Below are 16600 nucleotides of genomic sequence, written 5' to 3' on the forward strand. Positions count from 1 at the left end.
AACGTCCTATATCTATTGTTCAGGGTGTAGCAACGTTATACTTTTTCATTCACATATTCATACTAAAATACGGTCTAAAGTATAAGTATGTTTTTATCATTTTCTGCAGCTTTCTCCAGAACTTGATTTATAGCCCCAAATGCATTATATTGATAATGAAATACAGTTTGATAGGAATCTGCGCAAGATAAAAATTTTCAAATGGACGTGAATCTGCGCAAGATAAAAATTTTCAAATGGACGTGCTTCTAGAAGTTACTAAGTATGATCTGATGTTGACCGGATGGGGGGGGGGGGTCGTTTATAATTCCGTGGCCAACGTTATATGATTCATCTAGTGTGGGTGATATGATCATTAGAGCAGTTAGTATCGAACACGTTGAAAAATAACGCTGAATCTTACCGTAGCTTCCTCGGGTGTTCCTATTATGGGATGTAGAAATATGCGATCCATTTCCAGGTTGTATAATAGTATATACGTCCAAATCATGTTGTTTATCGAGTTATTTGCAACCGATCGATGTCCAGTGTATCAAGATGGAGTCCCGCTAACGATAGCGAGTGCCCGGACGAAATATGGGCGAGCACCACTTCATCCGCATCACTTCCTGTTTGGGCGATCCGCCGATTGGCCACCAGATGGCGCTCTTGAACCGTTGGAGAGTTGAGAGGGGCTCAACAGTAGATCTCAGGTCTCCGGGGGAGAAATATGATTTCGATCACAGATTTTTAAAATATTGATATCAAAGACTTGGTACGGCGTCTTTGGCAGAATGAGCATGGCGGGGAAAGACGTCCTACGGCGTTTTTGGCGATTAAAGTGTTAACAAAGAGAGGCAGAGTTGATTTAGCAACAAAACAAAATCAAATATATATATATATTTTTATAATCGAATTTTATTTTCATATTCGAATCCCATGCCCATCGAACGAAGCTTCGAAGTATTTAAGACAGCCCTACAGTGAGGTAACTCTCTGTTGCCTGAGAGGTCCAACTATCAGACAGTGTTTCCCCTACCATTGCCTTGGTGGGGCGGCCCACCACGCCAACGGGACCCCCCCCCCCTGAAAATTTTAATAAAAAAATTTATAAAAAAAATATACCGGTAAACATAATTTTTTTTAACTTTTTTCTTTTCATGTCAACGTTCACACGCACAATATACGCTTAGGAGACATGCTCAGAAGATGTTGGTTCTCTTTGGATCCACCTACATATGTGAATTTTGCTGCCATTTTGGCCAGGTCTTGCTCGAAAAAGAGATCTTTGATCTCAAGTGACTACCTGGTAAAATAAGGTAAAAAAAATTAAAATTCTCAGTCATGACGTTTACCAAGTCCAGGTACAAATCCTCTCTCACTGATGAACATCTGGCAGCTGTGCTTCGCATCTCCACCTCAGACATGCAACCTGACTTTGATGGACTTGTTAAAGCTCAACAGAGACTGGATTTCTCACACTGAATGAAAAAAAAGAACTGAAGAACACTAAAATGTGGAAATATAACAAGTGAAATGGGACACTTGATATATTTTTTTCTTTTTTTTGCACAGTTCTGAAAACATTAAATGTTTAATATAGGCATGTAAAGGGCGGCTACGTGGCGTAGTGGGCAAGGCGCTCGCCACGAATGCAGAGACGCTGGGCTCGCCTGTTCGAGCCCAGCGCTCCACATTGCTTTCAGTTTAGCTGGTCGTTCATACTAATACACATTGGCCGTATTAGGGGGTGGGAAACTGATGGGTGGGGATCGGGCGTTGTGCACAGCGACTCCTACAGGTCGGTTGGTGCGCCTGCGCAGTAGAATCAGGAAGTGTCGGGGGCAGCGTGAGCCTCCCATGCGTTACTCCTCGCCACTGAGAGATCGAGCTGCGCAGGTGAAAAGATGCGACTGCTGTTACCTCAAGTACCGGAGGGGACTTGTGCTATGTATGACTTAGTCCACATTGCAGCCGGCTTGTGGGAGGCAAGAAACAGCGTTCGTGACAGGGGAGGGTTGAATTGGATGATACGAAATTGGGATGGGAGAAAATATAGAAAATGGGAGAAAAAGTGGATAAAAAAAAAATATAGGCATGTAAAGTAAAAAAGGCTACAAAACTGGGACACTTTTCTTTACACAGTTCAGTGACATGTCTTGTTTATTTTTGTTATAAGATGATGTGATGTCTTTAGAAAGCTAAGAAAATCCTTGTTTCAATAGTATATGAAACTCAAAATGCCCTTTGTTATTAATGTTTCACATTTTGTTTATCATTTCTTGAAATAAATTCTATTTGAATAAATGATATTTTTGAAAGCTAACCTCACCTTTTAATTGCCAAATAATAACATACACTCTTACCAGGGGTCAAAACAATGCCATTTACTGCTTTTTATATAGAAATAAAATGTATATTATGCATAATTGAGTTTGGAATTTTGGCCCGGCCCCCCAACATATTTTCAGTTGCTCATTCGGCCCCCTGGGGAAAATAATTGCCCACCCCTGGTCTACGGAGACGCAGAAAAAAACCTACCAAATCCATTCCGAGACAACTCCGAGACAATTCCGAGACTGACTAGCATTGCGTGTAACAAGTCTCAGTCTCTCTCTCTCTCCTTCAAGTAACGTTACACTATAAAAACGAACTGGATAGTTGATATAAGCCATTCTCCCTTTCTGTGTGTATGTGTGTGTGCGCGCGCGTGCCCGTCCCAACTCTGCTCTTTGGAAAGTTTGATAGTATTTACTGAGGATGGCCAGATAATGTTGATATTTAAACTTACAAAATAATTATACAGAGAGAAGCTTCAGCAAGTACAAAATGCTGCTGACCGACAAAAGAGAATCCCTCACTGAGGAAAACACAAAGGCCTAACCATCATGTATCACAATGGTGATGTCAGCCAGAGATGGGGAGAAGCATGGTTTTATAGAGGTCGAGAATGACTGTGGTGCTGAAAGGTGTACGAGAGCAGAGTGTAGCGCGGGTCGTTCTCATGAGGTGACGAAAGCCCACGTCTCTGACCAGCGAAAAAGGCTGTGAAATCTTACGCAATGAACACCCCTCTTTCTTTTTGAGTGTTTTTATTAACCGATAGGAGAGGCTTGTTGGAAGGCATCAGCGAGAGACTACAGTTTTTTTATGGTGTTCATACCTGCTCGACTGTCCAGCTTCCAGACAGTGATGTTGCTCATATCGAAGTGTTTCATTTACGTAGGTGACACTTTTATGTGTGAAGCAATGCTTGCAACTGTTTTCATTCCTACGTCATTATATTCAAGCCAAAACCCGGATGCCCCCACATCGCTGCCTCTCGACTCTGCTCGCCATGTTCCAGAGTGAAATGGTAAATGGCTGCATTTATAGAACAGCTTTTATCCAAAGCGCTTTACAATTTGTTCCTCACATTCACCCATTCACCGATTCACTCACACACCGACGGCAACCATGCAAGGTGCCAACCTGCTCATCGGGAGGAGTTAGGGGTTAAGTGCCTTGCTCAAGGACACTTCGACACGCTGCCCGGGAGAATCGTGAGAGAAATACAATGCATGGAAACTAGTAACTTGATGTTTTTTTTTGCAAAACTCCAGTGCGTATTGAACTGTGGCTGAGTGCACCAAATGGTACAACATGATATTGAGAAGCGCAGGATACTAAACGGTACAACATGATATTGAGAAGCGTGGGATACCAAACGGTACACATGATATTGAGAAGCGTAGGATACTAAACGGTACAACATCATATTGAGAAGCGCAGGATACCAAACGGTACATGATATTGAGAACAGTGGGATACCAAATGGTACAAGGTTATATTGAGAAGCGTGGGATACCAAACGGTACAAGGTGATATTGAGAAGCGTGGCATCCCTAATTCCTCCCTCCCCTTCACACACTCACTTGGGCTTGGCCTTGCTCTTGCTCCTGTTGGCCACCGGCGTCCCGGTACCCCCGGGCCCTCCGACGGCCCCCCCCGCCGGCTTGGCCTTGCTCTTCTTCTCCGACCCGGCCCCGCCCTTGGCCCCGGCACCTCCGGCTGTGGGGCTCTTCTTCTTGGACCCCCCGCCGCCGCCCTTCTTCTTGGCTGTCGTCACCACGGTCACGGTGCCCCCCAACTCGCTGGAGGCGTGGCCGGCGGGGAGCTCGTCCTGGTTGAGGACCCGGGGCAGGTTCTTCTCCCCGCGCGCCTTGGCCCGGGCGATGGCTTCCGCCACGATGCGGTTGGCCTTCTCCTGCTTGCAGAGGGTCTCCACGCGGCGCACGGTCACCGGCTCGCCGCCGGCCTTGGTGATGCGGATGGCCTGGGTGGTGGAGCCGCCTGCCGCGGAGGTGTTGATGACCTTCACCACGGAGATGGTGCCGCCGGCGGAGGAGGCCACGCTGGTCTGGAGACGAGGAGAGGAGAGCGGTAAGACTTGATATCTTGAAGAGATATCTAGATATGAATGGTCTATAGTGTTACATTGACTGTTGAAATCCTCAACGATCACTTATTAATATTTAACATATCTCAAGTATTCCATTTGAAGCATGTAAACATCATATCTTGTTTGCAATAATATATCAAAGTTGTATTGTATGGTATAAGCTAGGGCTGCAACGATTAGTTGACATAATCGACGATGTTGATCATAAAAACTCGTCGACGCAGAATCTTTGCGTCGATGAGTCATAATTTTTTTTTTTTTTTTTTTTAGCACTACCTATCTTTGTGAAAGTGGCTTCTCAGCTCTGGTCCAGCTGAAGACAAAGCAGAGGAACAGATTGGACATTGAGCATGACCTCAGAGTTGCTTTGTCTACCATCACCCCAGACTTTGAGACTCTTGTCAGGAGCAAACAATATCCCCAGTTATCCCATTAGTTCCCTGGGATGTTAAGCTAAGAAGTCTGCTAAGGATATATTATTTATTATTATTATTTTATTTCATTGTGTTTTTAGCCCTAGTTGCACTTTTGTTGCAACCCCAGTTATCCCATTAGTTCCAGAGGAAGCAGAGATGGAGGGTGTGACAGAAATAATCGTTAGATTAGTCGACTAACAAAATAATCGTTAGTTGCAGCCAGGGACCGAAACTAAAGCCCGCCGCCCGCCAGGGGCGGTCTGTTTTTAGCTTTGGCGCATGACACTTAGAGGGCTGCCCGCCGTGTGGCGTGTAGACGTGTAGTTCATAAGCAGGCCCCTAAAAATATTTGTATGCGAACGGTAAAAATCAATTACGCGCACGCTGTGCGAATACAGATTATAGCCTCTCTCGTCTTTTTTTTCCTCCGCTGCGAGATCGTTAAAAAACTACAAGTCCCACATTGCACTCAAGCCAACGGTCCAATCACAGTAGAGTGAAGTGACTGGTTTCATGGGAAATAAAGCAAATGACCAATCGGAAGCTCTCATTTTTCTTGTTTACTTCCTGAAACTCCGCGATCAGGGCTCTCGTTTTCCGAGACACCAACGTATTATAGTCTCTCTTACCAATAGCAATAGATTTTAGAACACCTAGATTTATCGATAGCAATAGTAATATAACGTTAATGCAACAAAACGAATGCCTTGCTTTGTTAATCATAACGTTGATGCAGTAGCGTATGTCGGTGTGTTGGCTGTAACGGACATGACAATAACATAACGTGTACACATTAAAATTGCGATAATCTATTCTAACATTTTCAAATCGATGCAGTTGAATTTCCCCCTTAGGATCGATGCATTGTTACACCCCTACACCAAAGTCACTGGCCCACTGTGTATCTGTGTGTATAATAACTTGGCTAGCGTTATCAACAGCAGAGGTGGGCAATGGGTCCAGCTGCAGCACCGGAGTGCAAGCGATGTGATGTAATTGGCAGACTCGACTGTCAATCAATGGTCTACCTGACACGCAAACTCAAACAATGTTTCTGTACTGGAGGTGTGATTGATTGATTGATTGAAAACTTTATTAACAGATTGCAGAATGGGTACAATACAGTACAGCTCAATACACACAATTGTTAAGGGGATGCAGACCAGAGAAAGACTTTCGTCTTGTTTACATCAGGGTCCCCCATTTCAATTAATCAGGAAAGTGTACAGTAGGAAAGTGTACAGTATTTCAATAGGCAACCCTGAAAGGATTATTTTTCTAGAAGAGCAACACAGCCAAAACAGACAGTGGAGCTGTTTGCAGATAGCAAGCATTTTGACTTATTGCGTGGTGGCGATGTCTCGCAGATAATACAACTACAAGTATGATTATATAATATATATTTTATTTAAAAAAAATTGTATATATAAAATATATATTGGCAGGTAAGAGATATGCTTGGCGGGTAGACTCTTCCCATCTACCCGCCACTGGCCGATGAGTCAAAAAGTTAATTTCGCTCCCTGGTTGCAGCCCTAGTATAAGCTAGGGATGTTCGATATTGGCTTTTTTACCGATATACCGATATTGTCCAACTCTTAATTTCTGATACCGATACCGATGCAGGGCCCCCCCCCCCCCCCAAAAACAGAATAATTTCAGGTAATTAAGTAAGGGATAATGTATAGCTACGAGGTCATTGTCGCAAAATAATTGACAGACACAGTTTAAAATACCGAGCCGCCTCGGCGAGGTGTTTTAAACGTCAGTGAAGGTCAATTATTTTGCGACAATGATCGAGTATAGCTATACATTATCCCGCTTATTACATGGCTAACTTACTAACAATATACCCAATTCATTTTACATCGACTCGCAACACTGGTTCTGGCTCCGCTCGTCGCTCCGCCCCGTCATCGCCGGCAGCAGAACACCGGCAGTGTCTGATTGCACTGATGTCAGTGGGCTTGATTGCGAACAGCTGCGCACAGCGGTCATTATTGTTCCACAGCGGTCATTATTGTGTGATAACTGACCTCTGACGCGCGCTATTGACCAATCACAAGCAAGCATTTCGGCGAATGTGAAAACGCCATGTAATAACATTGCATATCTCTTGTTGTGGAATTAACACAACATTGTGCATACTTTTGACAATAAATAAAATAAGAATTTGTTCTTACTTGCTTGCCTGGGTAAATAAAAGGTTAAATAAATGTTTAAAAATAAATAAATAAATTGAAAACAGATACCGATCATTTCCAATATTACATTTGAATGCAAATATCGGCTGATAATATCAGACATCCCTAGTATAAGCCCTTACTCCAGTCATGAGAAGACCGGATAATACATGTGACCTGGGTTATGCAGATATCATACTGAGGCATGTAAACAAACACCATATACCGTTTTGCAGTCTGTGCAAGTTGTGTTTCTGTCACAATACTCACAATATTCTGCTGACTCCCGTCAACAGTGCATCTAATTCGGCCTAAAAGCTTAACCGGGATATGAACTGGTATTGGGAATCCTGTGTGTGTGTGTGTGTGTGTGTGTGTGTGTGTGTGTGTGTGTGTGTGTGTGGTGTGTGGTGTGTGTGTGGTGTGTGGTGTGTGTGTGTGTGTGGTGTGTGTGTGTGTGTGGTGTGTGTGTGTGTGTGTGTGTGTGTGTGTGTGTGTGTGTGTGAGGAGGTGTGTGTGTGTGTGTGTGTGTGTGTGTGTGTGTGTGTGTGTGTGTGTGTGTGTGTGTGTGTGTGTGTGTGTGTGAGGAGGTGTGTGTGTGTGGGTGTGTGTGTGTGTGAGGAGGTGTGTGTGTGTGTGTGAGGAGGTGTGTGTGTGTGTGTGGTGTGTGTGTGTGTGAGGAGGTGTGTGTGTGTGTGAGGAGGTGTGTGTGTGTGTGTGTGAGGAGGTGTGTGTGTGTGTGTGAGGAGGTGTGTGTGTGTGTGTGAGGAGGTGTGTGTGTGTGTGTGAGGTGGTGTGTGTGTGTGTGTGAGGAGGTGTGTGTGTGTGTGTGAGGTGTGTGTGTGTGTGTGTGAGGTGTGTGTGTGTGTGTGTGTGTGTGTGAGGAGGTGTGTGTGTGCGTGTGAGGTGTGTGTGTGTGTGTGTGTGGTGTGTGTGTGTGTGTGTGTGTGTGTGTGTGAGGAGGTGTGTGTGTGCGTGTGTGTGTGTGTAAACATAGACACGAGTCCCTCTGTAAGATATGGTCATCTCTAAGTCTTCCTGTGTGTTTGAAGGCCTACCTGTGGCTGAAGCAGCATTTTGAGTGGCACGGCCAGTCTCTGACCCCCTTGACCCTGGGAGATCTGCACCACCTGCGGACTGCCGGAGGCGCCAGTGCCCGACACCAACTGATACTGTGGGGGTGCAGAGGAGACTGGTTACAACCACACATCATCACAGAACCCCCAAGGGAACCCCTACCACCCCCTCTGGCAGGAGGCTGCGGTCCACAAGAACAGTTTCTTCCCCTCTGCAGTGAGCCTCATCAACAAGGCTCGGGACCCTCACTGACACCACAAATCATCAGATCTCACAGTGCCCGGATAGAGGTAACACAAACGGACGAACGGCATCTGTACGATGTAGTACCGTAATCTGCCGACGGGGAATCCCAAACTCTATAACACCCCACCTTCTCCTCCCCCCTCACCTTCACTCCTCCCTGTTGGTTGGGCTGCTGCTGCACCTGGAGCTGGATGGTCAGCACTTTGGGCTGTCCCCCGGCCTGGCCCGCCGCCCGGGCCTGGGTCAGAGCCGCTAGCTGGCCGCCTTGGAGCACCAGCTTACCCCCGGGGAGCTGGCCCAGCACCAGCCGCTGCTGCCCGCCCTGCTGCACCTGGACCTGCTGGACGGCTTGCTGCGCGGCGCCCACCTGGGAGGGCTGCTGGAGGACCAGGGTGATCCGCTTGGGCTCGCCACCCTGGGGAACACACACACACACACACACACACACAGGAAGACACTGATTGGGATGGAAAAAGGGTGATTTCACAGCAAGGTGGTAATAATTTCAAAGCAGGTCTGGCAGTACTTGTAGGGCAAATACCAAATATACAGTACACTTCATCAGAGCACATATTTAGCATTTATAGATTAGATTTAGATTAGTGGATTATTAGATTATATATTGCAACTATTTTATTGTAGGGCAAATATAACTGAGGGGGCATACGTACCCTCATCTTGCACCTTGTTGCCCATATGCGCAGCATGTCCAGAGTTAATTATATTGTTTACACTGCCTTTTTATTCTATTTGTATCTGTACTTCTTCACTGTACTATAATTCTATGACCAGGTCCTGTACCATGTCTCCTACTGCTGCTATGATGCGCAAATTTCCCCAAGGGGATCAATAGAAGAATATCTCATCTGATCTTACTATGATATGAAAACCATGCAGGAGATTGACAGTAGAGCCATATGGAATCCGCGATCACGGAATTGAGCAATAAAAATGGAATCCACTATAAAAAAATTTTTTTTTTTTTTTTTTTTTTTTTATACTCTTTTTTTTTTTTTTTTAATGTTGTGGGACTTGTACAGCACTTTGTTCAACTTTGTCAGTGCTGTAAAGTTTAAACCTTTTTAAATCTTAGACAAACAAAACACTTTGCTTTCATGAAATATTGTAAGCCATCATTTGAGGCTTTATAAAAGCAGCACAATGAACACAAATCTGTCAGTGCCGAGTCCGACCTCATCTTAAATAACAAACAGCATTGCTTGTTGTAGTTAACAAAGAGAGGCAGAGTTGATTTTGCAAAAATATATATAAATCTTTTTTTTTTTAAATAATCAAATTTTATTTTCATATTCGAATTTATTTCCCATCAAACGAAGCTTCGAAGCTTCAAAGTATTTAAGACGGCCCTATTAAATGGACTGTTATATCTTATTAAATTGTGGACATTTATTCATTCCCACTTATTAGACACTATTTCTGATGGTAAAATGAGCGTACAAAGCAAAATACAGAATTCTGAAATATTAAAACGGAAAAAACGGAATTTGGAAAAAAAATTAATGGAATTTGGAAAAAAATAAAACGGATTTCATATGGCTCTAATTGACAGATGCCCACTGCCCAGCACCAACCCCCAGGTGAACAGCCATGTGCCTTCTGAACACAAACAAGACTGGCTCAACAGTAAGATCAGCTGTGGACAGTGACCCTGGGGCCTCACCTGCTGCGGCACCGTGGTGAGGGTGACTCCTTGTGGCCTGCCGGCGGTGGTGCCCTGGTTCTGGGCCTGGGCCTGCAGGGCCTGCTGGATCTGCGCCTGGGTGATCTGGACCTGCACCGTCTGGCCCTGCTGGGGCAGGGAGGTCAGCAGCACCTGCTTCATGGGCCCGTTGGGAGACTGCACCAGCCGCTGCACCCCGGCGCCGCCCACCTTGCCCTGCGCCTGGCCCAGCACCGTGCCGCCGGACAGGATGGACATGCCGGGCCTCAGGGCAGTGCCGGACAACACGCGGATGACCTTGCCGCCGGCAGTGCCGGTCAGGGCCCCCGACACCGTCTGCAGCACCTGGGCTTGACCCTGCGGCCCCTTGAGGATGACGATCTTGCCGCCGGCCTGTTGGGTGATGGCGGCCAGCTGCTGCGGAGTGAGCTGGTGGGCGATCTGCGTGAGCTGCTGTTGGGCGGAGGAGGCGGTCAGCGGGGAGCTGAGCAGAACCGTCCCAGTGGTGGAGACGCTGGCGTTAGTGACTATGGGGATGGTGGTCTGGGCCTGAACCTGGACCTGAGGTAATGTCACAGCGGGGACCATGGCAGGGGGCGGGGCTAAGGAGACAGGCTGAGGGAGGGCCACCTGGGCCAGCTGCTGTATAGAGATCGGGACTTGTACCTGGACTGGGATAGCGGGGGCTGCTATGGGGGTGAGGGTGAGCTCTGGGGTGGGCTCGAGGTCAGTAGAGGGGTCCCCCTGGCCGAGAGCCAGCTTGAGGGCCTCCTCCACGGGGTCCGAGGAGCCCCCCTGAGAGAAGGCGTCATCCGGCAAGGAGTCCAGGTTGAACAGGGGTGTGTCCTCAAACAGGTCCATGATGGGGTCCGCCATCTTGCCCCCTCCACACAGGGAGATGGGCACAACCTAGCAGCCTCTCAGAAACAGGACACCCCAACTGTCCCTGCTCCTCCTGGGTCCGGAGTACCAGCAGAAGACTGGAAACACGAAGAGAACAAGGAGAATAAACAAAACATCAATTCTGACCACATATCAATCCAAAACTCAAATGCTGAGGCAACTTACCAAATAGGGCTGGCTCGTCTCAGAGCACTAGACAACACGTTAAGGGACGTGCAATTCTTCTGATGACCGGTGAGGAGGAGGAGGTTGATGATGATGATGGAGAAATGATGACGAAGACGAGGTATGGAGGTTGGGGGCTATGTCAGTCCTTTGTACCTCCCCTCTTTGTATCCTTTTCCGTTCCTACTTCTTCTCTTCTGTGGGACGATGTGGCGGGACGTCCACCTGCAAGGTCATTCCTTGAGGTTTCTTTCCTAACGCAAAAGAGAAACGTTACATTACCGACATAACTTTCAGACAAACTGGGCCAAAGAGAATGCCCCATACAGACCTGAACGAACACACAACGCTGTGAAGTGTTACAGACATCACGGACAAAACACAACATCTGTTTATCAACAATCAAATAGCTTATGTATAGATGACACGAGTCTCTCCACACTCAAATGTACCATTTATTGACAAACTAGTTGTCATAACAATCATGGTTAGTTTATCCACAATGGCCATTTTGTCTAGATAGAATAGTTGTAAATCAATATTCTGCTTGTATAGAACCAGCAGTCATCATGGTCACAGATCAACTTTCAGATAAATCAATTAATGGAAACTGTCGATAGTAACGTCTGATAATGGAGACACTGATGCTAGTCCGTCAGACGTCTCCTCCTCTCGCCGTGTTGCAGTCTCTCTCTCACAAGCCCGTTAGCTAGCATTAGCGTCTACAGCTACCAACAAACATACCCATTAGATATAGGGCACCTTGGAACAAAAACACCCCGTTTAGTTCGTAAAGACGGTGTTTGGGATGTTCTGAGTCGATCGGTATCGTCTCCCATCCTTTACTACACACCGTTCAGTCAACTGGACTCCTTCAATCTCGTCAACAAACCGGACCAAACCAAAGCAACGTGCCACAATAACCACTGCCCGTCTACGTTCAGACACGGGTTAGGCCGCAATGCTGTTTCAGTTCGGTCTACGTCTGTTTTTCAGCAAAAATACCCGACGAAAATAACCATCACACCCAATACACCAACTCTCTGAGTAATAATTTCGGGGTGCTAAATTTACCTTTGCATCGACACAGGCTTTCTCCGTCTCACAACACTGTACGATTACAGGAAACGGCCAGCGAAGAGCAGGAACTAACATTCTTGCCAGAGAAAGCGTAGAAAGCGTTGCCCCTCGGAAGCTTCTCGAATGTAATTGGTCCACATTTTCCCTACGCCGGGAGCATACAGCTATTTCATTGGTCAAGAGATCCGTCCGTCACGTCGTGAGGGGGATCCTGAGGAGAGAGGTAGGCAATAGACGTAGTTAGGTTGAGAAAACAATAAATGCGGCCTAGCTGGGATCATTTGACCGAATGATCCTCCGTGTTAGCGTCCACTCAAATACATCAAATTAACAGAAAAGTAAACGCATGGTATTGTTCATACCATAAGAATAACCGCATATGTGGACCGTCTGTCAGAAACAATCAGCATATACTCTAATTTGTCAGTATTCAGCGTTTTATTCCAGGCATAAACCCCAGCCTGCTCCCCCATAAATTCACAAATGGAAAACACATTGTGGCATAGTAGCTATTCACTAGAAATATTCAGCACATCTGGTGATGGTATACAATCATACCATATTTAAGAAAGAAAGAAAAAAAATAATTGAGTAGTCTAATAATTACATATATCCTTTGTTCTTTCAATTGTATTAATTACCTATTGGCCATTATGTTTCTTCATTCCTGTTGTTTCCCATAGCAAGAATAATAATAATAATAATAATAATAATAATAATAATAATAATAATAATAATAATAATAATAATAATAATAATAATAATAATAATAATAATAATAATAATAATAATAATAATAATAATAATAATAATAATAATAATAATACATTATTATCCCACCCACCCTCACAACTTCAGAGAATGACTTGAAAAGGTCAGTGTGACAGATGAGTTTGTGGATTGGGGGGTTTCTTCCTTGAAAGTGATAGCGTTACTATGGTGTAACCAGAGCCATATATAATCATCTTTTGAACGTGACCTTTCAGGCAAACCCGTTAGGCTCCCATTCAGTTGTGTGGGGGGGGGGGGGGGGGGGGGCAGAGTTTTTTTTTTAGTTTTTTTTTTATTCTTATTAGCTTATTAGCTGCTATCCGTAATATTGTAAAAAATATATATATATTTTTATATTGTGTTTGAGAATGAGCCAGGGAAGTGAGAGAGGGGCAATTTTCAAAATTCCAATGGTGAGATTGTACTCCTGAAATGGTTCATTCTAAAATGATCATACATAATAACAGATTTCCACTGATAATTACAATGTGTGATTGATTGATTGATTGATTGATTGATTGATTGATTGATTGATTGAAAACTTTATTAACAGATTGTAGAATGGGTACAGTACAGTACAGCTCAATACATACAATTGTTAAGGGGATGCAGACCAGAGAAAGACTTTCGTCTTGTTTACATCAGGGTCCCCCATTTTCAATTCATCGTAACATATATGACATACAGATAGACAGTACTGCTACATCTATACATTTATGACATACCATAAGGAGGTTGGGTAGGTGGGGGGGACTGTACATTGGAGGGGGGGGGGGGGGGGTTGGGTAGGAGGGGTGGGGGGGGGGGGCACTGTACAACTGTACAAGCAAAACTGTACATTGGAATATTGACAAGACCATACTTGGTAATTTACTGTACAGGGGGTTGTGTTCGGACATTTACAGGGGCCAGTTTCGAATTGCAGTCTCCCGTAGGTGTTTTTTGAGAGTGTTTTTGAAAGTGGGTAGTGATTCACATTCCTTTACAGCTTTGGGTAGGGCGTTCCACATTGATGTGGCATAATTGCGAAACGTGTTTAGTCCCTTGTTTGAGCCGAATCTGGGTTTAACATGATTTGTGGAGCTCCCTCTGGTGTTGTGATCGTGGTATTCACTGACCTTTGGGAAGTATTTTGACATGTACATGGGTACCTTGGTCGTGTAGTGTATCTTGTAGACCAGGTCCATTGCAAGTTGCTGTACTCTGTCGTCTACTCTAAGCCATCCTAGGTTGTCAAAGTGGGCAGGGGTGAGGTGGGTTCTAGGAGTAAGGTCAAGCAGTAGTCTGACCAGTTTGTTTTGAGATGTTTGTAATTTTGTTTTTAGCGCCTTTGAGGTGCTTTGGTACCATGAGGTGCAAGCATAGTCGTAGTACCCTTGAATGAGTGCTCCTGCCAGAGTCTCCAAGGTATTCTTGTTTACCAATTACCAGTGAGGAGATCCGGTACAAGAATCGAGTTCTTTGGTTGACTTTTTTTTATTACATTGGATGCCATTTTGTCACAGGAAAGATTTGCCTCTAGGATGGAACCCAGGTAGGTAATATCTTTACAAGCTGACGACATGTCATTTGCATAAATTAGGAACAGTAGCGGAGTATGCTTCCTTGTGGAACACCACAGCTTACTGTGAGGGGGGGGGGGGGGTAGGGTACCGTTTACCTCCACCATCTGCTCTCTCCCCTCCAGGTAGGATTGCATCCAGCTCACTGATAGACTATCAAAACCAATTGCTTTTAGCTTGTCAATCAGAATGGTGTGATTGACAGTGTCGAAGGCCTTTTGTAGGTCCAGCATGACCATGCCGCAGTATTTGCCCGCGTCCACCTCTTGTTTGATGTGGTCGTTTAAATAGAGAAGGCATGTGTCAGTGGAGTGGGATGTTCTGAAGCCAGATTGGAATTCGTAGATTCGATTTTTTTCCGCAAGGTATTTTTCGACCTGTTCGTATACAATTTTTTCCATGACTTTCGAGATGGAGGTAAGGATAGAAACAGGGCGGTAGTTGCCTGGGTCTAATTTACTGCCTTTTTTGTGCAGGGGTGTTACTCTCGCAATTTTGAAGTCCTTGGGGACGTGTCCCTGTTTTATGGGGGGGTTTATTATGTGTGTGATGACTGGGGTGATGGCGGCTGCTGAGTCTCTGAGGAATTTGGAGGGGATGTTGTTATGGCCAGTGGCCTTGTTAGGTTGGAGGTCGCTCAGTTTTTTTTGAGTACCTCATCTGTTCTTACCATTTCCAGTTTGAAGTCGTCTTTGTGGACCCCTAGGTTCTTGTAGTATGCTACTATGTGTTCTACCCCATAATGCCCTGAGTGGGAAGGTAGTTTGTTTACCAGTGTTGTGGCTATGTTTGTGAAGAAACTGTTTAAGTAATTGGCTACATCCAGCTTGTCTGTGTAGGAGAGAGAGAGAGAGAGAGAGATAGAGAGAGAGAGAGAGAGAGAGAGAGAGAGAGAGAGAGAGAGAGAGAGAGAGAGAGAGAGAGAGAGAGAGAGAGAGAGAAGATGCACTGAGCATAAATTTTTATCATTTGATAATTCCTAACTCAATCCATACCATACAGTATGAACTCTGAACTCTGAACTCTTGCCTATACTCAGCCAATACTTATCTACTGTGTACAACTGTCTTACACTGTACTCATACCTACTTTCGTTATATATGTACACAGTATAGTATTGACTGAGTATATAAATATATATATGCACAGTATACAGTATGATTATGTGGAGGATATATGACAAAGAGTAAATATGCTAAGCTAATGTATGTATTATATACAGTGGTACACGTATGAATACACTATGGTAATAAACCAGTCTAGCCAGTAATAATAATAATAATAATAATAATAATAATAATAATAATAATAATAATAATAATAATAATAATAATAATAATAATAATAATAAGATAAGATGTTCCTTTATTGATCCCCTTGGGGAAATGCAGGTGTCATAGCAGCATGGGGGAGGGGAGGTACAGGTATAGGCAGGAATAGAAATACAATACATATAGGTAATGAAAAAACATCAGTTACAGGACAATATACAAGTATGAATACAAGTATTTTAAAAAGGTACAACTAATCTTTAATTTTTTTATAAACATACTCATTAATTATACCTTTTTTTATTCATATTTGTATATTGTCCTATAACTGATCTTTTTTTATTACCTATATTTATAGTAATGTTATCATTTGATAATTCCTAATTCCTAACTCAACCCATACCATATTTTACATTTACATTTAGTCATTTAGCTGACGCTTTTATCCAAAGCGACTTGTTACGATTCTGGTTCTTGACTACGGTCGGGAACCTCTCACCTTCTCTGTCATCTGTCACTTGGTTACTGTCACTTGTTTTCCCTGTCATTTAGTGCTGTCAATTAGGGGTTGGCTTCTGATTGGCTGTCACAGGGGTGTGTGTGGAATGTTGGTATTTGGTGGCTATATAACATTCCTTTCCTCTGCTTGTCATTTGTCAGGTCTTCACTTTAGGCGTTCGGAGATAACGGGGACGGTTCCTGTTCTGGACCACCACTAAGCTCCATTATCTAATTCTCTCGTTCCCTTGCCCTGGCATAGTATCCTAGTATTACTCTTTGTGTTCTTTACTATTAAAGTCGAACCTGTTCAAGAGTATACCTTCT

At 44.4% G+C, this 16600-nt stretch overlaps 1 protein-coding gene across 4 annotated transcripts in view; it reads right to left on the reverse strand.

Moving 5' to 3' along the window:
- chd8 (chromodomain helicase DNA binding protein 8) overlaps positions 1-12215 on the reverse strand; it is a 202305-nt gene extending 190090 nt beyond the window's left edge. For all 4 annotated transcript variants that reach the window (XM_084328043.1, XM_084328042.1, XM_084328041.1 and 1 more), the window contains exons 1-6: positions 12166-12215; positions 11092-11345; positions 10024-11003; positions 8488-8757; positions 8078-8191; positions 3894-4378 (exon numbers count right to left, since the gene is read on the reverse strand). In XM_084328043.1, coding sequence (XP_084184169.1) covers positions 3894-4378; positions 8078-8191; positions 8488-8757; positions 10024-10899 — 1745 coding nt within the window. In that variant the 5' untranslated portion in view covers positions 10900-11003; positions 11092-11345; positions 12166-12215. The remainder of the gene's footprint in view (positions 1-3893; positions 4379-8077; positions 8192-8487; positions 8758-10023; positions 11004-11091; positions 11346-12165) is intronic.
- Positions 12216-16600: the final 4385 nt, after the last annotated feature.

This window comes from Notolepis coatsorum, assembly GCF_963971535.1.
Source record: "Notolepis coatsorum genome assembly, chromosome: 13".
In the NCBI taxonomy this organism is placed as follows: domain Eukaryota; kingdom Metazoa; phylum Chordata; class Actinopteri; order Aulopiformes; family Paralepididae; genus Notolepis; species Notolepis coatsorum.